Raw genomic sequence first — 27,059 nt, forward strand, 5'->3', positions numbered from 1 at the left:
TTGAGGAAATTTTTGTCGTGCGTTTAATAGTGTTGTTGGAATAAAAGATACGTTTTATCTAATCATAGCTTATTTTGCTGGGTATGATGGAAAGTGGCAGCTGCCCACAGCCAGCAGACTATGGTGACACTTGTTTTACTGGTCATACTTCAAGAACCCTACGAAAAATTCTTGCAGTTCCAAGCAATGCTGATTTTTGTAGGTGTTCTACCTTCACACTTGCACCAATCTTTTTAAGCCATGTTGGTAGTTGAGCGCTGATACTTCCAAGTGAACCAATTACTGTTGGTTTCACGTCTACTCTCTTCATTGATCACAACCTTTGCATTTCCAACTTCAAATCTTCATAGTTGTTTATTTTTTTTCTTCTTCTTTCACATTGATCCTGTTGTCAACGGGTCATGCAATCAAAGATAATGTTTCGGACAAATATGAAAGTAGAGAAACTGCTCGAAGGTTTTATAAATAGTGTTGTCAATATTCTGAAAATAGCACTCCGCCGAGATCGACTGTGCCTTTTCTTCCTTTCGGGGTCGATAAATCTAAGTACCAGTTGCGTACTGCGGTCGATCTAATCGATTGTTCTCTTCCCCCTAAATTCGGGCCTTGTGCATTGAGGAGAAAAGAATATTTATAAACAATGTGTTATGTCTCCGTTAATTTTATTTCATGTAAATAAATCTTATTTAACTGTTATTTTTAGCACACTTCACAACCACCACTATTTAATACAAATGTGATAAACAACACGTTACATGCGATAAACACGTTTCAATTTTTAACAGAAAGATTTAGAAAAATTAGATGAAAGTTCGGTAATTTTCTTTCATGTAAATAAATGTTTATGATAATTTAAAAGAAAAAAACAGTTTTTAATCTTTGAGCGAGGTGTTGGTAAATAAACTTCAATTTAAAAGATTTATCCAAAAAATTTTATTTAGCTGTTATTTTTAGCACACCTCACAGCCATCTCAATGCTCAATGACAAAAAGAAACAAACATTAACATAGACGGAGAAGTTACTGTCTGCCAGTAGAGAGGGAAAGAGTAAAGAATGCACTGTGCTGACTAGAAAGGAAGAAAGGATAAAGGTAGCTCTGCTCTAATTGGCTATATGCAAATGAATTCATTACTGGGGTCCAGAACTCTCGTGGAAAAAAGATTTCGCGTCCAGGCAAAAAAACTCGATAGAATAAGTAGTAGGCATAGAAAGAATAAGTTCTGGGTTCAATTTCTTCTACTAAAACCCATTAAGGTGGTTATCCACCATGCTCACAACTTACCTGGGGTTAAACTATAAAACCATCATAGAAACATCAACAACAACAGTAACAACATCAACAGCTGAGTATTTGTGATAAAATCGATCTTTATTGTAATTTTATTTCAACAACACAAAATAACAGAGAAATAAGCAGAATTTGCTAATTAATAGTGAAAATATACATGATCTCGTTTGTTTATGGGTGTGCGTGTAATTATGACTCTCTCTCTCTCTCTCCTTTCTCTGTCTCTCTCTGCCTTCTCTGTGTCTCTGTCTGTCTGTCTGTTTCTCTCTCTCTCTCTCTCTCTCTGCTTCTCTCTCTCTCTCTCTGCTTCTCTCTCTCTCTGCTTCTCTCTCTCTGTTCCTACGTCGGTGAATTTCCGGATGTGGCAGTATGCATTTGAGTGACCGTGTTTTTGTTATTTCTATTTATAAATGACCTGCCAATGTCTATATTTGTTCATGTCTATATACACGTACAAACTTCCATACACACACACACACACACACACACATACATACATACACACACAGAAACACGCACACATGCATACATACATACACACACAAACACACCACCACCACCACACCCTACAACACCATGCCACACAACACCACCACACACGCACACGTCAAGATCACCAGCCCTCTTCCACACGCACATACATCCTCCCTTATACCTCCGCACGCGCACCTTCATTTTGGGATCACCACTCCTTTATTATCTCCCCTTCTTCCTGTAGGGTTACCCAGGTTTTTCGCGCCTATAAAGCGCTTAGCTTTAGAGAAGAGACGATGTAAGGTTAAGCGCTTTATGACACAGACTGGCCATAACTATCTTTATCTAATCATGTATGTATGTGTATGTGGGTGTGTGTGTGTGTGTGTGTGTGCACGCGCGCGTGCGTGGGGGCATGCATATATGTGTGAGTGTATAGCTAATTAGCTAGCTAGCTAGATAGATAGATACACACACATACACATGGATATTTGTAGATAAATAAACTCACAGTGCAATAGGAATACAGGTATGCATATATGCGCTATACGTATCCATTCGTGTCTATGTGTATGTATGCGTGTGAAATATTTTCTCAAAATAACATCAACAACAACAACAACAACAATAATAATAATAATAATAATAATAATAATAATAATGATAATCCTTTCTACTAATGGCACAAAGCCTGAAATTCGAGGGACGGGGATAGTTGATTACACCTACCCCCAGTAATCAACGGGTGCTTATTTTATTGCCCCACCCACCCCACCCCACCTGAAACGATGACAGGAAAAACCGACCTCGATGGAATTTGAACTCAGAACAAAATACGGACATTGGATCTGGAATTTATAGTGGACCTGAAACGACAAGCCGGAGTACGTCTGTATGTGATTTTACAAATACGTGTATATTTATATACCGACGAGTATATTGATCCATTTACGTACATGTATATGTTAGTGGTAGGACAGGTATGTATATGCATTAATATATACGTGACCGTCCATTCCATATATATTGCTGATATACGCAGATGTATTGGATCCTATGTATGTATGCATGTATGTGTATATATATATATATATATATATATATATATATATATATATATATATATATATATTTATTTATTTATGTGTTTCAGCCAAGTGGCTGCGGTCATGCTGGTGCACCACCGTATATATAATATATATATATATATATATATATATATATATATATATATATATATATATATATATATATATATATATAATAAAGTAAAGTTGTGGAATACCGTACGAGTGGAAATATATATATGAAAGAAGGTTTGAAAATGCACTTATTTTTTAAAAATATTTATTTACTTAACCGGTTTCACTTTTTTAGAAAAAGATTATCAAAAGTCTTTGAGAATAATAAAAATGTTAAAAAACAGTTCGAGTATTAAAATGCATATGTACATTCTTTGATGATAAAATATATTTAAAGTATAAAGCTTTGTATTGTTACATACTGATTATCACACATTCTCTGATATTAAAATGAAAATGTTAAAAACAGTGTATGAAAATACACATATGGAAAAATACATATACATATTCTTATACATATTCTTTGACAATCGAATAAAGTTGAGGAAGAACTGACCTGGCTTTTTTCTCTTGTGTATATTGAGGGAATGTTTTACTGTCTTAAGAGACAGTATGACTGGCTAGCTGGGGTGGGAGGGAAGAAGAGTTAAAAAGGATTTTTTAATTTTATTTTTGGTTGGTCTGTGACAGTCTGTCATGGTTCACTGGTTTTGGGGATTGGTTTTGTGTACATTTCTATGTGTGTGTGTATATATGTGTTTTTGTGTCCGTGTGTGTGTGTGTGTGTGTGCCGTTTTTATTGGTCCTAGAGTTTATTGTGGAATGTGTATATGAGTGTGTGTGTGTCTCTCTGTTTGAGTGGGTGTGTTGTTTTAAATATCCTTGTGGTGTGTGTGTGTAAGCAAACGTATGTGTGTGATGGTTCATATGTATGTGTATGTCTATGTCTGTATGCGTGCGTGCGTGTGTGGCATGTGTATATGAGTATGTGTGTGTTTTATCTATGGTAGGATGGTGTGTGTACGTGAGAGTGTGCGTATATCTATTTTTCTGAGTATGTATGTGTTGTTTTAATCGTCCTTGTGGTGTGTGTGTGAGAGAGAGAGCAACCGTATGTATGTGTGAGGGTGTGTACATATGTGTGCGTCTGTGTGTGTATATGTATGTGTGCATCTGTGGGTGTGCGTGGGAGTGTTTTTTGTGAGTGTGGGAGTGTGTGTGTACGTGAGTGTGTGTGTCTCTCTCTCTGTCTGAGTGAGTGTGTTGTTTTAAATACCCTTGTGGTGTGTGTGTGTGTGTGTGTGTGTAAGCAACCGTATGTGTGTCTGATGGTTCATAGGTATGTGTATGTCTGTATGTGTACGTATGTCTATTTGTGTTGTGTGTTGGTGGAGGTGTTATGTGTGTGTACGTGAGTTTGTGTGTGTCTCTAAGTATGTTTGTGTTTGAGTTGTCATTGTGGTGCGTGTGTGTGTGAGAGAGCAACTGTATGTGTGTGCATGAGGGTGTATGTGTGTGTGAGCATGTATGTGTGTGTTGTATTTATTAGGTGTCCTTGTACGTTGGGTTTATCCAGGTGATGTGTATGTGTGTGCATGTGTGTTCCGTGTATGTTGGTCCTGGGTATGCGTTTGTATGTGTGTGTATGTGTGTATGTGGGTATGGTTTGTGTAGTTTCCTGGTGTATATGTGTACATGTGTGTGTGCGCTGTCATTGTGAGTGATTAGTTTTGTTTGTATTGTTAGTACACTATGTGTGTGTATACGTGTGCGTGTGTTTGTGTGAGTGCGTCTATGTGGCTTGTATTTGTCGGGGAGGTGTGTCATTGTGTGTGCATGCTTCTGTGCATGTGTGCTTGTGGGTGTTTGTTGTGATTGTTGGGATTGTATTGTGTGTGTACATATGTATGCAAATATGCGTGTGTGAATATGATTTGTGGTTGCCGGAGTGGTGTGTAGGTGTGTGCATGTACCTGTTTACATATGTGTGTATGGGTGTTGGTTGTGGTTGCTACAATTGTATTGTAAGTGTATATATGCATGTGTTTTTTCTTGAAATGTATGTGGGTTTGTGCTCTAGTGTGGAGATATTGTGATTGTCTGTGTGTGTATATATGTGTGTAAGTGTGTTCGTGTCGGAGGTTTGCATTGTATTGGTGTGTGTGTGATTTTGCGAATCTGTGTGTCTTTGTTTTGGACGTGCACCTGGGGAGGGGGCTTATATTTAGTTTTAGGGAAAAGAATGAAGTTTCATGAACTCATCAATGAAAATCCACTGTCACATATAGAAAAATTAATAATTAAAAGCACAATAAATTAGTATAATATAATACAAAGTAAATATCATAAGATAAAGATAATAAAGACATACTTTGTATTATATTATACTAATTTATTATGCTTTTAATTATTAATTTTTCTATATGTGATAGTGAATTTTCATCGATGATTTCATGAAACTTGGTTCTTTTCCCTAAAACTATATATTTATATATATTTTAATCTGTAAAGCTCAATTTAATTTTAATTTTTTATAAATTGATTTTAATTGAGTTTTTACCTGTAATTTTGGATTTTGTCCCTAATATTATTATTATATATCTATATATATAAAAATGAGAATGTGTGTCTGTCTGTCTGTCTGTCTGTGTGTTTCCCTAAAACTCGAGAACTACGCAACCAATTTCATTCAAATTTTACACATGTCTTACTTAGGGTTCCGGTTGTGTTTTAGTCAAAAACATTTTTTAACTTCTTGCATAGTTCGAGCCCACAGCAACATCATATCTCCTCCACTATTTAAGTATTACGTGTCAAAAGTGAAACAAAAACACTCATGTCAAATACTTTCACTTTAAAAATGAAACTATTCCACTAACTGAAACAATCACATTTCGATACTGTAATGACAGATACTTTCACTTTAATGGTGTGTGTATATATATATATATATATATATATATATATATATATATATATATATATATATATATATATATATATATATATATATATATATATATATATAGAGAGAGAGAGAGAGAGAGAGAGAGAGAGAGAGAGAGAGATGTATATGTACACGTATATGTATAGATATATATATATATATATATAGATATAGATCTATATGCATACATGTATATGTATACATATGTGTAGATGTATATATATAGGTGTACATCTAATATGTACACATATATAAATGCATACAGATATCTATACATATATACACCCATACACACACACATATATATGCACACAAACACACACATTAGTCATTTGTTTTCTTATCCAAAACTACGTCAGAAGTATTGAATGGATCTTTAAGAAATTTAGAAATTATATTCTATGCATAATGGCCATAAGCCCCATGAAAATTCATATATTTTTGATGTTGATGAAATTTTAACCATACAGATTACACACAAATAAAGTAATATTTCTAAAAATTTTTCTTCTTAGAAGTTACAAAGACCCCTTCATGGGTACTTCACACCCACAATTTAGTCATTTTTCCTAAGCAAAGACGAATACAGTTGTACCATTGGTAGCTATAGGGTCACCCGAACATAACAGATGAGCATTATTTGTAATTCAACGGTACAACAGTGTAAGACTATCCTTTCAGATATACTTACATTGTGATTTCTGCAATGTGGTGCATAAATTGTCAAGTAAATGAGACTCATCTTTGCCTCCACTGATTCACTTGCAAAGTGATGAGTAAAATTATTTCGTTGCAGACCTCCTTTGAGTCTTTTTATTACCACTGCGACACATATAGTCCCCAGTTGGTAACATTGATTTCAAGGCCTTCCCAGATGAGTGACTGGTTGTTCTAAGACATTTATTGATTGTAAATATTTTCTGCCCAGTTACCTATCGGTAGAGTGGTCATTTGCAAACTCCAGAGGCGACACTTTCATTTCCCTTTACTCCAAACGTCACACATTGTTGTTTCTATTGAGTCATGCCCTTCCAATTGCTGTACCTGTCAACTGTATGGTGAGGAATCCTACATTGGGGAGTAGTAACGACTAGGCTACGGTAGCTGACTGATTATCGTGATCATTCGTATTTTGCTTTCCTGTAGCTTTGCTCTCTTTTACAAACCCAGTGAACATACATATATTTCCTATTTTAAAGAAATTCAAACAATACATATTACACACAAGTTAAAAAGATTCCCAACAATTAAACTTCTCTGGTTGACATTAATACACCCATCACCAATAGGGGCCTTAACTCCCACAATTTTCAGCTCCATGAGCTCCATTTTTCAGGAGCAAAATTCTTTTAAGGTCCATGTAGTGTCTTAGGCCAAAAAAATTTTTAACTTCCTGCATAGTTCGAGCCCACAGCAATATCATATCTCTTCCACTATTCCAGTATTACGTGTCAAAAGTGAGACAATAACATCACTCTACTGTAATGTCAGATACTTTCACTCTAACACTGAAACTATTCCACTATTTCAGTATTACCTGTCAAAAGTGAAACAATAACATGTCGCTACTGTAATTTCAAATATTTTCACTTTAATATTTTCAATTTCATACTGAAACTATTAAAGTGAGACTATACTCTCACATATATACAGGCATACTATAAGACCCAAGTAAAAACATTCCCAACAATTCAACTTCTCTGGTTGACATTAACACCCCCACCCCCAATAGGGGCCTTCATTCCCACATTTTAGAGCTCCATGAGCTCCATTTTGCAGGAGCAAAATCTTTTTTACAGGTTCCAGAAGACTGAAATTTTGGAATATGCGCATAAAGATCAATAGTATGGGATACATGTCTCATGATTAGAATTTTTTAAGGGTGTGTAAAGAGGGAAAGAACCCTCATGTGCAATTTTGATGAAATTCGAATCATATGTATTCCAGTTCCTTACAGAAAATATAACAGAAAAGTCTCATTTTTCAATTGCATGTAACACGGGCAACGCCGGGTATCGTATATTGTATTTCTATAAATTGTGCAAAAAAAAAAAACAAGATATTAAGCAGTCACAGATAAGTTAATACACGAGTGATGTTTAACAAAGATTTTAGTCTACACGAATTCATAAAACATGTACGTCACCTGAATTAAGATACGTCATACAATTATGATGTATAGTTTTCTCTTAAGAAGAGTTAAATAAACTACAACTCTAAAAATAGTTATAGCTTAAGATATATATATATATATATATATATATATATATATATATATATATATGTACATAAAAGTAAATGAAGTTGGAAAAGGCACAAGAGTGTATTTTAGGGAATCTTTAATATTTTTGTTACAGTGAGTGATGTAAAATATATCCGGGTTCGTTGTATCCATCTTATCAAATATTAGAAGGAATTTTAAAGAGAAGAAAAAAATTGGCGAGGTTAACAGTTTGTACCCATATTTTAGTTTACGGAAATCGACGATCATCTTCAAAACTGTAAATAAATACGTGGTTTGTAACTAGCAGTCGTGTGTTCTTGTAACGAAAGATCGACATAATTTTTTACTCTCTTGTTGATATCAGTTGATATCGTAAAAAAAAAAATCCATGCAGAAATATATTATAATATTTAACAAATAAAAGGATTTATTTAAACTACCATTGTTTATGTAATTCAATAATGGTCTCATAATGCATTTATATAATAAATATTGATAATATCATAAGCAATGGCGATCTAAATAAACGTTTAAAATGAAAACAAATATACGCTTTCGTCATTACAGGTTGAAGCATTAATACTATACGGTTGACGCAAAAAGAGAAAAAAAGCGTGAAATGCATATAGAGACCTAAATAAACGTTTAAAATGAAAACAAAAAAATAAATAAATAAATAAAAATACGCTTTCGAGTTGAAGAATACATAGTATACGGTTGATGCAAGAAAAAAAACGTCGAATACATATAACTCGGAGTCACAGAATAATACTAATAACAACAACAACAACAACAATAATAATAATAATAATAATAATAATAATAATAATAATAATAATAATATATGGTACCCTAGGCATGACACCTACATTGAACTTCTAACTTGTCTCTTGAGGTCTCTGGGTGAGACTTGGATCCAACTTGTACAAATGCAAAGCAAAAGTCAAACATAAAATAATAATAATGATAATAATAATAATAATAATCTTAACGTAAAAGTGTTCACCAATTCGGTACTTTTTGGCCCTTCCAGGTACCTGGAGGCTTCAACCTCATTTGGTCATCGTTCATGTAGAAAGCGAAACTTACGTAATCCCAAAGGCGTTTCTTCTGATCCTTACCAAAGAGAGAGGTGGAATATGGGATCCAATTCCAGGTTCCTTCCAATGGATTTTCGGTGTTGTACTTGAAAATATCATTGTCGTTGCTCAGGTTGTCCAATGAACTGAACCTTTTTGTCCCCTTGGGGCAGACAATGATACCATACATCACTTCCGTCAAGTATTTCGTTCTTTTAAAAGGATCCAAGTAGACAAACGTTCCATATTTCTTCATTTCGATCTCTTCACATCCCATTATAGTTTTATATTCTTCAATAATGTCTGTGATACTTGCTATGAAATTGTATTCTGTAAACGGGAATAATTTCGCCCTGAACATAGCGGACCAGATAAAGGATTTTTCTAGGGTCGCCCGGTTATCTTCATCCATGACATTTTTCAACAGATGGTCCCTCTTATTCTTCATACTCGCTTTTAATCGTTCATCATCTGGAGAATTGTAGATAAAATCGTAGGGGTAGAGGTGCCACCATATAAAATAACAATCTTTGAATTCATTACTGCTGGATCCCTTCGCACCTCGAAGACCTTCCCTTTCAATTGCTTCCACGTGTTTTCCGAGGGTACCGTGGCACAAATAAGTGAAAGAATATGCAGTTCGACCGTTCTCATCGACGTCGTTTCCACCGAAGCTAGCTAATAGTTCAACATCGGAGATTTTGTCGAAATCCAATCCGTCCAATTGTATTTCAGGTAAGGGAACAAATGTGTTAAGGGTGTATTGACCCTTCTCTTCTGTCTCACTAATATCGTCCCACTGGTATTCCTTAACAGCTCCTCTCAGTCTCTGTCCTTTGCCCATGGTTGTGTAAAAGGAAGAATGTCAGAAAGTAAACTCGTGTTGTTTATATAGGTGTGGCGCGAAAGAAAATGAAAGTGAAATGAACACGTCAGAGCAAGTTAGCACTTATGTTTTTCTGTGAATTGCGTGTGTGTGTGTGCGTGTATGGATGTATGTATGAATATTTGTACGCGTAAATGTTTGTGCGTGATAGACTGTGTGTGTGTGTGTGTGTGTGCGTGTATACATGTGTGTATATGTATGTAAGTATTCATATTTTTGTATAATAAAAAGAAATTACATTTGCCCGAAAGAGATCTCAATTGTTTTTGTTGGCTATTTATCATACACTTTTACAAGAATAGTTGTCACAGAGACTTGAAAGTTCCGGCTGACAAGTCAGTGCGCACGCGTGTGCGATTATAGCGTCCAGTAACATAATCTGTATTGCGTCCTCGCGTTGTTGTTTTTTGTCGTTTTTCTTTTTTGAACCTATATATATATATATATATGTGTGTGTAAGTTCAAAAAAGGAAAAAGACAAAAAAACAACAACGTGAGGACGTGATACAGATTGTGCCAGTGGACGCTCGGGAAAGGAATATTTGTATGTATATATATATATATATATATGCTGCATTTGACATTAATATTTGTGCAAGTTCGAAAGAATGTGAAAAAATACATTTTTTTATACAACACACACACACACACACACACACACACACACACACACACATACACTCACACAACCATAGACACACACTCTCACATATCCCTATTTATCTATATCTGTACATGTATGTGCATGTGTATATATGTGTGTTGTATAAAAAAAAATGTATTTTTTCACATTCTTTCGAACTTACACAAATACACAAATATTAAGGTCAAATGCTGCATATATATATATATATATATATATATATATATATATATATATATATATATATATATATATATATATATATATATATATATATACAATTAAACCTTGGGAGAGGCATTATGCCGGTAATAAACACACGCAATGGTTCAGTCTTTTATTAGTTCATATAGTTTTTTGTTAAATTATTTCATTGCACTCTTGCAATCTCTTCAGTAACTTGTCTCTCCAATTCCATTTATTTTGAATGTATGATTTGGCGTTGTTTTGAAACTGTTCGGTATGAGCATGTGAGTGTGTGCAAGCTCGTATGTGTGCACGCTCATATGTGTGCACGTACTTATGTGTTCGTGCTTATATGTAAGTATGTGCGTCCATATGTGTGTTTGTAACAATTTCGTTTATATCAGATCAGATAGAGACTTTGGCCTTGGTTTTGGTTTCCTTTCTGTTATATATATATATATTTTTTTTTTTAAATTTATTTATTTACGTTCACATTCCGCATCATATGTGTGAACAACGCATGCAACCATGGGCAATTGTAAGGCCCTCATCTACGTGTATTTGGTGTTCAAAATTGGTCGCGTTTCAGTTATGAGGACCGACTCCTGTATTTGTCACAACGATGCGTCACCGGGGTGTCTAGACAGGATTTCTATGCTAATTCGGTCCAGTACACCACCATGTTGTTCTTTGGCATGCTGGTAGAGCACCGAGGTTTGTTTTTGATTATTATAGTCCCTCCAATGTTCGTTTACATGCTCAGCCAAACTTCTTGCCGTTTCACCTATGTATGTCGTATTTCTGTTTTTACACTCACCATCCATACAGCTTATTTTGTAGACCACATTTCTGGCTTTGCAGTTGGTACCAGGACTATATTTGCACACAATGCAATTCTCTTCAACACACTTTGTCCTTCTGAAATACACATACGAAATATATATATATATATATATATATATATATATATATATATATATATATATATATATATATATATATATATATATATATGTATGTATGTATGTATGTATGTATGTATGTATGTATGTATTACGTAATGTGTATGCATACATAAAAAGTGAAGTTAAAAATTATCTGCACCATTGCAAAAACTTTCTTTTGGTTGGCGGCACTATCTTCAACGCTCACGTGCTAAAAGGTGGCACACTTGTTATGTAACAAGGTTTGAGCTTGATCGCTCTGGTTTTCTGGGGGGGGGGGAGTTTAAGGCGGGGGGGGGTTGTTTGTTTGTTTTTATTGTTTTTTTTTATGTGTGTGTCAAGGAGTAAACATGGCCGCTCCACTAGCAGTGTGCACAAACGAAGAACAGAAATCAGCGACCCAATTTTTCTGGTCTGAGTGTGTGTCAAAGAATGAAATTCATCGCAGGATTTCAGTATAATACAAGGACAACACTCTACTGCATAGAAGTGTATGTGAGGGAATCGAGAAATCTAAGAATGACCGGACAAGCGAGAAGTACCAAGTGGAAACAGAACGTCCATCAACCTCCACCACTGGCGTGAAGATTCAACAAGCTGGTGATATTGTTCTGGCGAACCGACGAATGACCACGATGAGGTGACATGTTCTCTGCAAATTAGTAGTCATGGTTCGTCGCTTCCGTAAAGTTAGTGTGATATGGGTGCAAAGAGAGCTTACCAAAGTGCATAAGTGCAATCGTGAGGAGATCTGTCAACGCTTGCACGACCGCTACAAGGATGAAGACGAAGCAGCTTGTCTGAAGAGAATAGTCACAGAAGATGAGACATGAATCTATCACTTTGAGCCAGAATCTTAAAAGCAGTGTATGGAATGAAAACATCCAGAATCACCGTCGAAACAGAAATTCAATACTCAATCTTCCACAGAAAATGTGATGTTAAACGTCTTTTGGACTCAAAAGGGCTTATACCGAAACCTTACCTGGAAAAAGGAGTCTTACAGTCACCAGTGCAATCCGCACCAAACGCCGAGATCTGCTGTCTAAGTAAATGGTATTGTTGTACGACAAGGCACACCCACATACAGCCGCTCATATCATTGAAACCATTGAAAAATTGGGCTCTGTGTTGTTAAGTCACCCTGAATTCAATCCAGATCTTCCTCCTTCCGACTATCATCTCTTTGGAACGATTAGACATCCTTTACGAAGTCGTCGATTTGTTAAAGACGAAGAGATGCAGGAAGCAGTGCATAAATGGCTGCACGGCCAGCCGTAAACCTTCTTTTCCGATGGAATGAGCAAGTCTGTTGAACTGCTAGAAGAAGTGCACCGAAAAGCAAGGAGACTTTGTTGAAAAATGATGTAATTGTTCAACTCTGCTTTTATTTCATTAAAGTACAGCAACAAGAGCGCAAATAATTTTTGACAACCTCGTAGATACATACGTGTACGTATACGTATATATAGATGTATAGATGTACATTGTTGTTGGCACTCCGTCGCTTACGACGTCGAGGGTTCCAGTTGATCCGATCAACGGAACAGCCTGCTCATGAAATTAACGTCCAAGTGGCTGAGCACTCCACAGACACGTGTACCCTTAACGTAGTTCTCGGGGATATTCAGCGTGACACAGTGTGACAAGGCTGACCCTTTGACTTACAGGCACAACAGAAACAGGAAGAAAGAGTGAGAGAAAGTTGTGGTGAAAGAGTACAGCAGGGTTCGCCACCATCCCCTGCCGGAGCCTCGTGGAGCTTTAGGTGTTTTTCGCTCAATAAACACTCACAACGCCCGGTCTGGGAATCGAAACCGCGATCCTCTGACCGCGAGTCCGCTTGCCCTAACCACTGGGCCATTGCGCTTTCTCGTGTTGGTGGTGATGATGGTTGTAATGCTGTTTAGTCCCCAACCCTCAGGTCAAATCTGAATAATCGAAGATCTAATCAAAAGCAATCTAACCAAGCCCACACTGTATTTTTATGCGTATGGAGGACAACATTAAACAGTGAACCCAGTTGCTTACGTGTATAAGCGTGTGTTTGTGTGTTTTGCCCCCACCCCACGTCATACACCGGGTATCTATATGGCTACACGAAGGATCAATAATCAAACTCTATCAATGTAATATCACTGATTCATTTGTTCTTTATCAATTTCGTTAATATTTATTGTTTCTTATCAATTTAGCTAATCCATACACCCACCCACCCCGACGGTGCGGAGGGGCGGGGGTACCGATTTCATGAAACAGACTCGCAAAGTACCAAAGGCACGTATGCAAGATTCTAGGTGTGCTTCTTTCCTATTGGTCAGTGTAAATCACATGATTGACAATGTTGCAGGCTTGTTGTTTCCAGGAAAGCTAAGGAAGCGCTACTAGAATGCTAGGCCAGTGTTACGAACACCGCCTACCCCTCTCACCGCTGCCATCGCCGTCACCACTGCCAACGCCACTACTTCAACCACCACCACCACAAGTACTACCCCACCCCCACCACCACCCCACTTCTGCAATCAGCACGATCAACCCCACCATCACTACTACTACTACTGCTACTGCTAATATTACTACTACTACTACTACTACTACTACTACTACTACTACTACTACTACTGCTGCTGCTGCTGCTGCTGCTGCTGCTACCACTGCTACTGCTGCTACATAATTCATCAAATGGGGAATCTTTCAAATGTCTAACAGATTTTCACTGTATGCATGTATGCATACATGTATGTATGCATGTATGTATGTATATATGTGTATATGTATGCGTATGTATGCATGCACTTATGTATGCATGTGTGTGTGTTATAATCCTTAATGTCGGACTGTTAAAACGCTCACTAGGTTATAGCAGTATAGTTAGACAAGTAAGAACACGATTTCTTCGAGAGTGTCATTTTATCTTATTTACTTTTTTTGTGTAATAGCAATAAATTTTGCATCATTCCACCTCCCTCTCTTCGAGTTTTTCTTTTTCTTAGCCACACATTAAACATATTTTTCCGTTTGGCATCCACTTCCAGGAACTCCGTACATTTTCTTTTTCTTAGGCTTGTGCACCTGGGTTCAACCACAGGTAGTATCGTTGGTACTTGAAAAGTATCATATAACCATTCAATTGGTTTTTCTATTCTCTTGGGTTCACTCTCAACGAATCTTTTTTTCAGTTGGTTCATGTGTCTCTTATATACGCCTTTTCTACTTTTTACCAAGTATAGCATTATTCCTATGCGTTTAGTAATCGCGCCATCTTCCCAACTCTGTTTTCCGTTCTTATATGCCTTCACAAATACTTTTTCACCAATTTTGAAACATCTTGCTGTATTTTCCCTTGCAATTTTTCCTTTCCTGCTCGGCAGCACTTTGTGGAAGACTGATTTTATTTTCCTCGCAAACATCAGCTCCGATGGTGACATACCTGCTGGTGAGTTTGGATTTGGTGTCACATGGTATACTCTTAAGAATTGTTGTAGAGCTACCTCATCCATGACTTCCTTATTCGCCTTACTTAGGTTCCGGTTGGGAACTATCGTGGATAATTTGCAGATGTCCTTGGCCTGGCAGCGCTACCGGGGTGCGCTACCGGTTCGAGATAAACTACAGGCACGGATGTGCTGTCAGACGGGCTTGTCTGAGGTGCGCACAAAGTACTGAACCCGTTCTGCATGCTTCTTGTTCAGTATCCGGGCATTACTGACTTGTGGAGTTATGTCTAACAGCTGCTGTCAAGTGTGAACGGATCCCTCTGTCGGCCGGGTCCGTAGTGATGATTGCACCGCTGCCCTCCTTCAATCGGGCAGGCAAAGCAGTTTTCCTTTGATTGGTGATTGTGGCGAAAGAGGTTGTTTGGTGGACAAGGCTGAAAGGCATAAGGACAGATACATTCCTCTTTGGTAGAGTTCTCATTGACTTTTTCAAGCTTCACTTGAAAAGGAAATTGAGAGTGGAGAGGGAAGTGCTGTCCTCAAGTGAGTTTATTGAAAGGTGGGTGAAAGTTGCGAAAATGGCAAGAGTGGATGGTACCTCTCTCAGTGTAGACCTGTAAGTCGGAGGAAATGAGTTGGAGAGGTCACGTGCTTTTAGTGTTCAGGGAAATATCGGACAGTGGAGTGGAGTTCCTCGATTATCCCCCAGAGAGCTTCCTGTATTAGGAAGGCTACATCTCTATCAAATACCCCACATTTTTTTTAAACTTTTGTATATGATGTATTGATTCCTTCTTTTTCTGTCTGTCTTTGTATTGTCCCCCTCATACTTCACCCTTGTGGCAAATAAATGAAATCATCATAATCATCATCATCATCTTTATTATTATTATTATTTTTTTTAAATTTAATTTATTTATTTTTTTATTATTATTATGTTTTTTTTCTTCTTCTTTCTTCAAATTTTTCCCCATTTCTCGCCGAGTGTTTTCCGTACACCTAGGGCAGAGAAACGTTGTATGCATTCCCAATTTACACACGCAAATTCATAGGTAAAACATGTATTTTTTTAAAAAAATAATAAATAAATAAAAAATCATGAATGGATGTTGTTTTCACAGCGATAATGCTCTTCTTAGTACATGAGTCGTTCCAGTTAGCACGATTTTTTGCACCTCCTGTAGAGATGGTAAGCCTGGTATCATTTTCAAATAGATTTCAGTACCTTTTTTCATCATTCCTAGAGATCCTACAATCACTGGTATGGTAGTCGCCTTGAGGTGCCACATTTTTTCAATTTCTATTAGCAAGTCTTTATATTTACTGATCTTGTCAAATACTTTCGCCGCTATATTATGATCAGAAGGAATACTCATGTCAATTAATAAACACGTCTTCTTTGTCTGATCTTTTATGATAATATCCGGTTTATTAGCTTTTATAGTCTTGTCGGTATGTACGGGGAAGTCCCAGAGAATCGATACATTTTCTCCCTCAGTCACAGCTTCAGGATGGTGTTTATACCATTTGTCAGCGCTTTTGATTTTATAATGCTGACATATTGTCCAGTGTAAATACTGGCCAACTCTGTCATGTCTTGCTTTATATTCTACAGGTGCTAAGACTCTACACCCTGAGATTAGGTGGTCTATAGTTTCAATCGCATCGTTACAAAATCGGCATTTTGGGTCAGCTCCATTTTTTATCACATTGGCTTGGTAGTTCCGGGTTAGTAAGCTTTGGTCTTGAGCAGCCAATATGAAACCTTCACTCTCTGCTTTTAGCCCTGAACTTCGTAACCACTGATGCGTGCGTTTCTGGTCGACATCAGCTTGTTTGCTACGAGCCACATACTTGCCATGCAGAGGTCTCTGTTCCCATCTGCTAGCTAATTTTTCATGTGCTTTTGTCTTTGCAATTAATTTTATTTTCTTTGCAGCAGCAGTTGGCGCATTTCCTTCGACCTGATCAAGCTGGTGGGTATCTAAGAGTTCGGTAGCGAATTTTTTGCTCTCTTTCAGAATAGAGTGAAGTTTTTTCGGTCTTTCATGTTTTTCAACAAGTTTTACGGTCTTTCATGTTTTTCAATAAGTTTTATTATTATTATTATTATTATTATTATTATTATTATTATTATTATTATTATTATTATTATTGAGTGAGAGAGTAGTGCATGCCATCAAAGTGACACTGGGGTAAAATATACGAAACCCAATATATCGACCATGACTACCCGTCTGATAAGGGTACACCGGGCACATGCATTACAACCATACGTGCGCGACATGGTGATATCATATGAAGATAAGCAGCGCATGACCTCGCATGTGGGGCCCAGTTAGAATTTTCTTCAGGTCGAGTAGCCCATCTCGCTCAAAAGGTCCCTGAATAAGGTTTGTTTAAGGATGTTGAGCAAAACACCCATGTTTCCAAAGGTGAATTATTCAAACCCCAAAGAATTCCTCTCAACACACGGCTATGATGCTCCCCCACTACTTCTGCTCATGATCAGAGATGCACATATCGTCAGTCACTTAGGGTATGCAACTCGTTAAGGTCAAACAACTGACAAGCAAATCTGTGGTACTGAGCAGAATATTTGCTGTAACCCATCTTTTATTCCAAGACAAAACAATGTACATGATAACACTTCCAATCAGTTAAGATCAGAAGCCATGAGAGCCACTGCCTTTATTATTATTATTATTATTATTATTATTATTATTATTATTATTATTATTATTATTATTATTATTATTAAGGCAACAAGCCGGTAACATCGTAAGCACGCTAGAAAAATTGCTTAGAGGCTTTTTTTCTGGTATTACGTTCTGAGTCTAAATACTGTCTTGTGTCTAGAGTAGAAAGGTTTATTATTATTGCTATTGGTGTACTATTTATGTAATTAACTAATTAATCACTTGAACAATCAATTAATCTATCAGAAACGTTTCCATGAAATCGGTGACCCGTTGATGAAATACTCACAACTGGACGGGAACTTTCTATGACAAACTAATTATCTGATAAAAGAAATCCAACAGGCACACTCCGCCGATAATGTTCACACGCTGCGAAGATAGGACGTTGAAGTACCAACTGACTGACAGGCGAAACATTTGCTTTGCTCATTAGATAAATTGTTAGATAATAATAATAATAATAATAATAATAATAATAATAATAATAATAATAATAATAATAATAAAGGCAGTGGCTCTCATGGCTTCTGATCTTAACTGATTGGAAGTGTTATCATTTACATTGTTTTGTCTTGATATAAACATCCTTAAACAACCCTTATTCAGGATTACCCTAACCACTAAAGGCACAAGCCTTCTCCCAAAAGTTGCTCTCGAATCTACAGGCGCATACTCAGAGTAGTGCCATTCACTCTAACCAGATTTACCACAATCACCCATCTTTTCACAAATTCACTGGGAGGTAATACTTTCCTCTTCATCCTCACTTTACTTTCCAAATGGAACTTTCAAAAGTCAATAAGAGCTTCAACTAGGATGAGAGTGTATTTTCTAAACCCTTCCAACCTTGTCCGCCACACATCTTCGCCATACACCACCAGACAGAGGAACACTGCATGTCTTTGTTAACGATGGGTAGTGAGACGATCCTTACAACAGACTCGGTCGATAGTCAGATTTGTCCTAGAAGGAACAATTACCGTTTGACATGACTCCACAAGTCAGCAATGCTCGGACACTGTACGAGTGCGTTCAGTACAGTTTCGTTGCCCTGCAGGTATCTTGTGCAGTCCCACTTGGCACCACATCTGTACCTGTAGAGTTTATCTCCTCATCTCCTCGGTAATACCACTGGGTACACTGCCAGACTAAGGATTTCTGGAAGATATCCGTAGCGAGGTAGTTCCCAGCCCGAATGTCCTCCGAAACAGTCCAACTATTTCGTCCTCGACGACGCCTAGATTTCCCTGAGAGCATCATCGCTCCTACTCCATCCTGCCACAAGATCTCTATATATTGCTAATGTAGATCTTATACCTACCTCACAGCTCAACAGGTAGAGGTTGGTGAGTACCTGATGGCATTCCAGGTGCTTAGTGCCTAATCTCAGTCTTTTCTTGACCCAAAAGAGCTGCTCCGTTAAAAAGATGAACTGCGGGAGGACGTGTCTCACAAACGGAGACCACATCGGTTCACCGTCCAAGAAGATCTTTAGGTCCCAGCACGTGTCTGCGGATCAATAAAAGAATAAATGAAATACAATCAGTGAGGGTAGTTATAGAAGCAAAGACGGAATCCCTAACGAATAGACATACGGACGCTTATCTACAATTACAAAACTTTATGTAGTATGTGTATGTATGTGCCAAGAATGTGTGATTGTGCATATGTGTGTATACGCATGGGCATGTGTATAAGTGTGTGCGCGCGCGCGTGCATGTGTAGGGCTGTTAGTATGTGCGCTATCTACGAGCATGACTGTTATAATATGTGTTTGTGCATGTGTGTGTGTGAGTGAATATGCGTATGTGTGTGAATGTGTGTGTGTATGAATGTGTGTGTGTGTGAATGTGTATGCGTGTAAGTGTGGAATGTGTGCCAGGAGTTTTCCGTGAAATTTCATTCCACAAGCAATAATAGTTATTATGTGTGATTTCCCTGAGAGCATCATCGCTCCTACTCCATCCTGCCACAAGATCTCTATATATTGCTAATGTAGATCTTATACCTACCTCACAGCTCAACAGGTAGAGGTTGGTGAGTACCTGATGGCATTCCAGGTGCTTGGTGCCTAATCTCAGTCTTTTCTTGACTCAAAAGAGCTGCTCCGTTAAAAAGATGAACTGAGTTTGTATGTGAGTCATCAACAAGTATGAGTGTTGTAGTGTGTGTGTGTGTGTGTGTGTGTGTGTGTGTGTGTGTGTGTGTGTGTGTGTGTGTGTGTGTGCATGTTTTAAACTTTGGACCTCACATATCAATCATCTTCATTATTACCAGATTAGACACTGTAAAAGCTGCGATGTTTCCAGAACCCGATCAGCTCACATCCTGGTTCAGTGTAAACAAAATGGTTGCAACACTCAATATCGTGAGTTCGTTTCATGTTGCGGACGCTACAATCAGCTCTACAAAACATGTCACTCAATACCTCTACTATTTCCTTATTGTTGTAGTGGGAAGAGTAAAGAGAAACGGATCGTATTGACTTTGGATTATTTGCTCATAATCCAGGATTGCATTAACTTTAAGATGATCTTTCATTGAGAACTTGAGCAGTTGGCATTTTATACCAATATATCTCAGTTCACCAAAATTCTTAGAATAGATACCAAATAATTAAGGAATTGTCAGTCTGAGACCAGTGTCCAGTAGTCAGCCCCACTACCTATATGTAAAGAATAAATATGTATGGGTTAGTCTTGGAACGGTTAGTCTCAGGCCAAAGTCCAGTGGTCACTCCAACTACCTACACGTAAAAAATAAATATGAGTTGTATTAGTCTCGGAATGGTCAGCCTCAGGCCGGAGTCAAGTGATCTGGCTGCCTAGCTGTACGTAAGGAATAAATATATGGGATTTGTCTTGGAATGACCAGTCTAAGACAAGGGCTCAGTGGTCAGTCCAACTAGCTATATGTAAGGAATAACGTTTTGGATTCATCTTAGAACGATCAGTCTCGGATCAAAGTCCAGTGGTCTGTTCATCTAGCTATATGTAATAAATATGTGTGGGATTGGTCTTCGAATCGTCAATCTCGGACCAGAGTCCAGTGGTCAGTTAACGTAGCCCAATGTAAGGCTTTTTCCAAGATAGTTCAGTCGAGAAGAGTCCATTTGCAAACACACACATACATATATAGATATATACAATCCCACTGAGAAGAGGTGGGGTTAGCCCAAGGCCCAAGAATTTAAGCGACCTACAAACCGGAAGAGGAAAAAGTACGAGGGTGTACTTTAAATAAATTTAAACGAAAGAAACCAAGGAAAATTAAAACAAGAGCAACGTAAACTATGACAACAGTTACAAGAACAACTTCAAGAGAATCTACAAGAAAAAGAAGCAATGGTGATGAAAGGTGTGGGTGTATACTTATACATATATACATACAGACATACATACACACGCATGCATACATACATACATACATACATACATACATACACGTATTTACACACAGAGGCCGGCGTTGGTGTTTGACGAGGTTAAAAAGCTGGTCAGTATTTAATCTGTCTAATAAAATCTGGAGACAAATTCTCTCCTTACCAAAAAAAAACAAAACAAACAAACATGAATCATGGCAATATCCTTATAGGTACATATACACACCCTTAGATAAAAACGAATGCATATATACAAATATGTAAATGTATAGCTATATACATACGTAAATGTATGTATATATGTATGTTGATTCATATATATAAATATATAGATTTACTTTTCGTAATGATATAAAAAACCAAGGCTGTGTAGATTTTAGAACATTCATTAATAGGTCTTACAGCTGTTTCCAGGATATTTATTATATCCTTTCATCGGAGACGGTGTGAGAAGATGGTTAAGAAATAGTTAATTTAGATAAGATACGAAATAGAGAGTGTCTTATCTGAATTAACTATTGCTTAACCATCCTCTCACACCGTCTCCGATGAAAGGATATAATAAATATCCTGGAAACAGTTGTAAGACATTCCATTTATAAATGTTCTAAAATCTACACAGCCTTGGTTTTTTTTTATCTCGTTATGAAAAGTAAATCTTTATATGCAGACGCTGATATATGACCTACGTTGGACCCCTTTATTCGCATAATCACCGAACCTGGAGCTTAACTATGGTCTATCCATAGTACTTACTCAGCATTACCTGACACCTCTGGGTCTCATTGACACCACTACCGCTCATAACCTCTGTATAAATATATATATATATATATATATATATATATATATATATATATATATATATATATATATATATATATATATTATACACACACACAATAAAAATGAAAAGCGAAAAGATGAAATATCGTATTGAATCTGGTAATATTTTTATAACAAATATGAAAAATAAAAATTAAACATCTTATTGAAAGCCTATTGTGGGGGCCAAAAGTCAACAATGATTTGAAGTATTGACTCAAAAGGATCTAACTCCTTTAATCCAATCTCTTGTCGCCACATTAACTCGCACATATATGAGTCCAGTAGACCTCTATGGGTGCCATTTTGTATTTTATTATTTTTTCTTCCTTAGCACTCTTCCAAAGTCTTTCAACATTTTGGGTGTGAGCTCCATTAATAGGATTGGCAAAGCCTAGACAATGATTCACAGTGAGATGTTGAAAATGACCAATATTAATTTCATTTTTATATGCTGACCATTCGTCACTTATGGTGGTAGTACCCGGTCTTATATTATCTTCTATTATTGGAAGAAGTGTTGTCGCAAACACGTTCGGTACAATAAACATGAAACACTCTTTTGTTTCTCTACAAATACCTCCAAAACCCATTATTGATGTAGTTGACGTCCGACGCAATTTTTTTCTTTTAGTGAAAACACTGGGATTAAACTTCACAAACAACTACACTCAATAACATGTGTAATAAAATCCATTTTTATTTAATGCTAGTTCAGCAATACCAAATAACCGAGAAATTGGTGGAATTTATCAAGTTCAGTTGAAAATCATACACGAATTTGTATTACTTTTGACCTAGTTTGTTTCTGTGACTGTGTTCGTCTCTTTCTCTCATTCTCTCCAGTCACCACGGCTGCTAAAAATAACAGCCAAACCTCTCTGAAATCACATCATACTTGAAAAATAAGAATAAAATTAAATTAAAAAAACAAAACAATGAATAGTATAGTAATCCTAGATTAGGGGCCAATATTGAATCCTGTGTGCCTATATGACTACCGAAAGGATTAATAATCAAACTATATTAATATAATACCACTGAAGTTTTTTTTATTGTTCTTATCAATTTCGTTACCATATTCTTTAAATCTTTATAAATACTTCTTTCTAATTAAAAAGCGATAATAACACAAAATAACGAAGAGATTGATGATTTTAAGTCAAGAAATTTATTTAATAATTAATACTTATAATTATTCTTTAGAAATTCCGAATATATCAAGAAAAAAACGTCGAATACATATAACTCGGAGTCACAGAATAATAATGATAACAACAACAACAATAATAATAATAATAATAATAATAATAATAATAATAAATAATAATAATAATAATAATAATAATAATAATAATAATAATAATAATAATAAATAATAATAATAATAATAATAATAATAATAATAATAATAATAATAATAATAATAATAATAATAATAATAATAATAATGATGATAATACCATACATTGATAATACCATACAATGATACCATACATCACTTCCGTCAAGTATTTCGTTCTTTTAAAAGGATCCAAGTAGACAAACGTTCCATATTTCTTCATTTCGATCTCTTCACATCCCATCATAGTTTTATATTCTTCAATAACGTCTGTGATACTTGCTATGAAATTGTATTCTGTAAACGGGAATAATTTCGCCCGGAACAGTGTCGTCCGGTCATCTTCATCCATGACATTTTGCAACAGATGGTCCCTCTTATTCTTGATACTCGCTTTTAATCGATCATCATCTGGAGAATTGTAGATAAAATCGTAGGGGTAGAGGTGCCACCATGTAAAATAACAATCTTTGAATTCATTACTGCTGGATCCCTTCGCACCTCGAAGACCTTCCCTTTCAATTGCTTCCACGTGTTTTTCGAGGGTACCGTGGCACAAATAAGTGAAAGGATATGCAGTTCGACCGTTCTTGTCGACGTTGTTTCCACCAAAGCTAGCTAATAGTTCAACATCGGAGATTTTGTCGAAATCCAATCCGTCCAATTGTATTTCAGGTAAGGGAACAAATGTGTTAAGGGTGTATTGACCCTTCTCTTCTGTCTCACTAATATCGTCCCACTGGTATTCCTTAACAGCTTCTCTCAGTCTCTGTCCTGTGCCCATGGTTGTGTAAAAGGAAGAATGTCAGAAAGTAAACTCGTGTTGTTTATATAGGTGTGGCGCGAAAGAAAATGAAAGTGAAATGAACACGTCAGTGCAAGTTAGCACTTATGTTTTTCTATGCACTGTGTGTGTGTGTGTGTGTGTGTGTGTGTGTGTGTGTGTGTGTGTGTGTGCGTGCGCGTATGGATGTATGTATGAATATTTGTACACTATGTGTGTGTGTGTGCGTGCGTGTATACATATATATGTGTGTGTGTGTATGTATGTATGTATTCATATTTTTGTATAATAAAAAGAAATTACATTCGCCTGAAAGATATCTCAATTGTTTTTGTAGGTTATTTATTATATACTTTTACAATTTTTTTCTTTTTGTGAACACACTTTCGTCAATTTCAACAGTCATGTTGGGTCCTCCAATCACTCTTGGGTTAGCCAAAATGTGTGCAGCACAAACTTCTTTCAAATAGTTATTCCAGTCAACAACGCAATTGGCTTTCATTTCAAGCTCACGTTCACAAAATTTGATATTTGGCATGTAATGTGCCCAGCAGTATATGAGAAGTGCTTATTTACGAAAAGATAAACGTGAACTAGCAAACCAATTTTCTCTTCTTACTCCTCGTTCTTGTCTACATCCACGAATTCTACACCGCCATCTATTTTGACTTCCAACTGAGAAATTCATAAAATGACCGTTGTTGCGTTTTCTTTCTTGGTGAAGAATTCATTTTTCTTGAAGAAAAGTAACACTGGATGTTTCATCTTTGCAAATTTCACCTAGACATAAAAGATTCATAATGTAGCGTAACCTCTGGTGAAATTCCTCTCTCCTTCCATTATATATACGTGCATTCGAACGTAGTAGGGAACAGCTAGACTTTGGTCGCTATTTGGATACTGTTGTGTCCACTACTCTGATTGGTTGGTATTGGTGTAATTTGTCTCTTACTCGATTGTGCCAACTACCGCGTATAACTAAGATAACGTGGGACACTCTGCTCACTACCCTGTTTTAACCTATTACTCCTTATAAAAACACACCTTCTCGTTTCGAAGTCTTTTGGTTTCAGACCACTGACCACAAGACACAGCCAGTTCCAGAGACAACGAAGACACCTCTATAGCAGCATCCATGTTGAGACTCATAATATTTGGAAGTTTATGTGGCGACAAGAGATTGGATTAAAAGAGTTAGAGCCTTTTGATTCAATACTTCAACACATTGTTGACTTTTGGCCTCCTCAATAGGCATTCAATAAGATGTTTAATTTTTGTTTTTTTCATGTGATTTGTTATAAAAATATTATCAGATTCAATACGATGTTTCAACTTTTCACCTTTCATGTTTATTGTGTGTCTGCGTATAATATATATATATATATATATATATATATATATATATATATATATATATATATATATATATATATATATATATATATATATGTGTGTGTGTGTGTGTGTGTGTGTGTGTGTGTATACTCTCTCTTTCCTTTCCCGAGCGTCTAATAACACAATCTGTATCACGTCCTCACGTTGTTGTTTTTTTTGTTGTTTTTTTGTCTTTTTCCTTTTTTTTGAACTTATATATATCTTAATATATAAATCTGAAATTGTGTGTTTGTGTGAAGCCTTTTTGAATGTTTATAGAAATCCACATTTTCCACTTTTTCGTAAAAATTTTTACATCAATGGAATTTTCTCGATCTGAACTTTCCAGTGCAGTAATTAGATTTTTTAAATTCCGTTTACTTTGTGTGATTTAAGGGAGATTTGGCTGTTGTTTCTAGCAACTTTTATATTTCATCCCTGCTACCTGGAATGCCATTCTTACACACGCGCTCAACATAAAAATATAGAGAGTAAGAGTAAAAGAGGGAGAGGGAGAGAGAGAGAAAGTGATACATACAACGTCATAGATTAAACTTTCATCTCAGTATTCTTTACCTATTTTTCATAACATAGATGCGTAAAAAACACACACAACCACACATACATGACCTGTGACAACAACATACACATTGCTCTCAATCTCTATTCATTTCTCCCCCTCTTCTTCTCTCGCTCTCTCAAACGTATACACGTGCAAGTAAACAATCATTCACATCGTGGTATATTTACAAAACATTGATGGCATAACTATAGAGTTGTATCCCCCAACTTTGGAAGGTCATAACTTTCATAAAAATGAATATTTTTTAATGAAATTTTCTATGCATATATTATTTATTATGTAGATTCCAAATATACAAAACTTTTCGGTGAAAGTGTTTTGGAAGGGGGTGGGGTACAATATTCGGAAATTCCACTTAAATTCCTCTTAACTTCCAGGAAAATGAATATTTTTTCATGAAATTTTGTACAAATGTACCTTGATGTATGTACATTTCAAGCATGTAGGAATTTTGAAGGAAACAACTGCAGGTTATTTTTGAGAAGTGTTCCCCACTCGGTGGTGTTTCGGAGCAAGTCGTCCATATTTGTTTCATTTTTCTCTATTATGTGCTTATGTGCATCCTTAGATTTCTAATGAAGTAATAGGCAGTGAAGAGAAGCAGTCATAAGATAACTTTTAACTACCCCTATTCCTTTCTCTCCCCCTCTCTACCTCTTCCTCTATCGCTCTCTCAAAAGCATACACGTGCAAGTACACAATCATTCAGTAAAATATAACTCATGTTCGTCAATGTTTTGTAAATTTACCAAGATTTTCACTAGGGTGTTAGGGTTAGGGTTTTAGGGTCAGGGTTAGGGTTTAGGATTAATGTTACGGTTTTTAGGGTCAGGGTTAGGGTTAGGGTTAGGGTTTAGGGTTAGTGTTAGGGTTAGT

The 27,059-nt window shown here is 36.4% G+C and overlaps 2 protein-coding genes across 4 annotated transcripts in view; both read right to left on the reverse strand.

The window, feature by feature from the left end:
- The window catches only part of LOC149131522 (uncharacterized), a 39,436-nt gene extending 13,852 nt beyond the window's left edge, over window positions 1–25,584 (reverse strand). Inside the window, exons 1-3 of one of the 3 annotated variants that reach the window (XM_089338954.1) lie at window positions 23,569–25,584; window positions 19,215–19,402; window positions 10,894–11,728 (exon numbers count right to left, since the gene is read on the reverse strand). In XM_089338954.1, the coding sequence (XP_089195080.1) occupies window positions 11,711–11,728; window positions 19,215–19,402; window positions 23,569–24,226 (864 nt within the window). In that variant the 5' untranslated portion in view covers window positions 24,227–25,584 and the 3' untranslated portion in view covers window positions 10,894–11,710. Of the gene's footprint in view, window positions 1–10,893; window positions 11,729–19,214; window positions 19,403–23,563 lie in introns of those variants that run through there. The other 2 variants (XM_089338953.1, XM_089338955.1) reach the window with 2 other exon arrangements.
- On the reverse strand, window positions 1,350–10,351 carry LOC149131523 (uncharacterized). The gene has a single exon (XM_089338947.1). The coding sequence runs from the start codon at window positions 9,937–9,939 to the stop codon at window positions 9,019–9,021; it is 921 nt and encodes a 306-aa protein (XP_089195073.1). The 5' UTR covers window positions 9,940–10,351; the 3' UTR covers window positions 1,350–9,018.
- Window positions 25,585–27,059: the final 1,475 nt, after the last annotated feature.

The sequence above is a fragment of the Octopus bimaculoides genome, chromosome 21 (genome assembly GCF_046866305.1).
Source record: "Octopus bimaculoides isolate indiv1 chromosome 21, ASM4686630v1, whole genome shotgun sequence".
NCBI classification, from domain to species: domain Eukaryota; kingdom Metazoa; phylum Mollusca; class Cephalopoda; order Octopoda; family Octopodidae; genus Octopus; species Octopus bimaculoides.

Bases quoted from the DNA above. Each gene is read 5' to 3' on its own strand.
- LOC149131523 (XM_089338947.1), bottom strand. From the start codon at position 9,939: ATGGGCAAAGGACAGAGACTGAGAGGAGCTGTTAAGGAATACCAGTGG.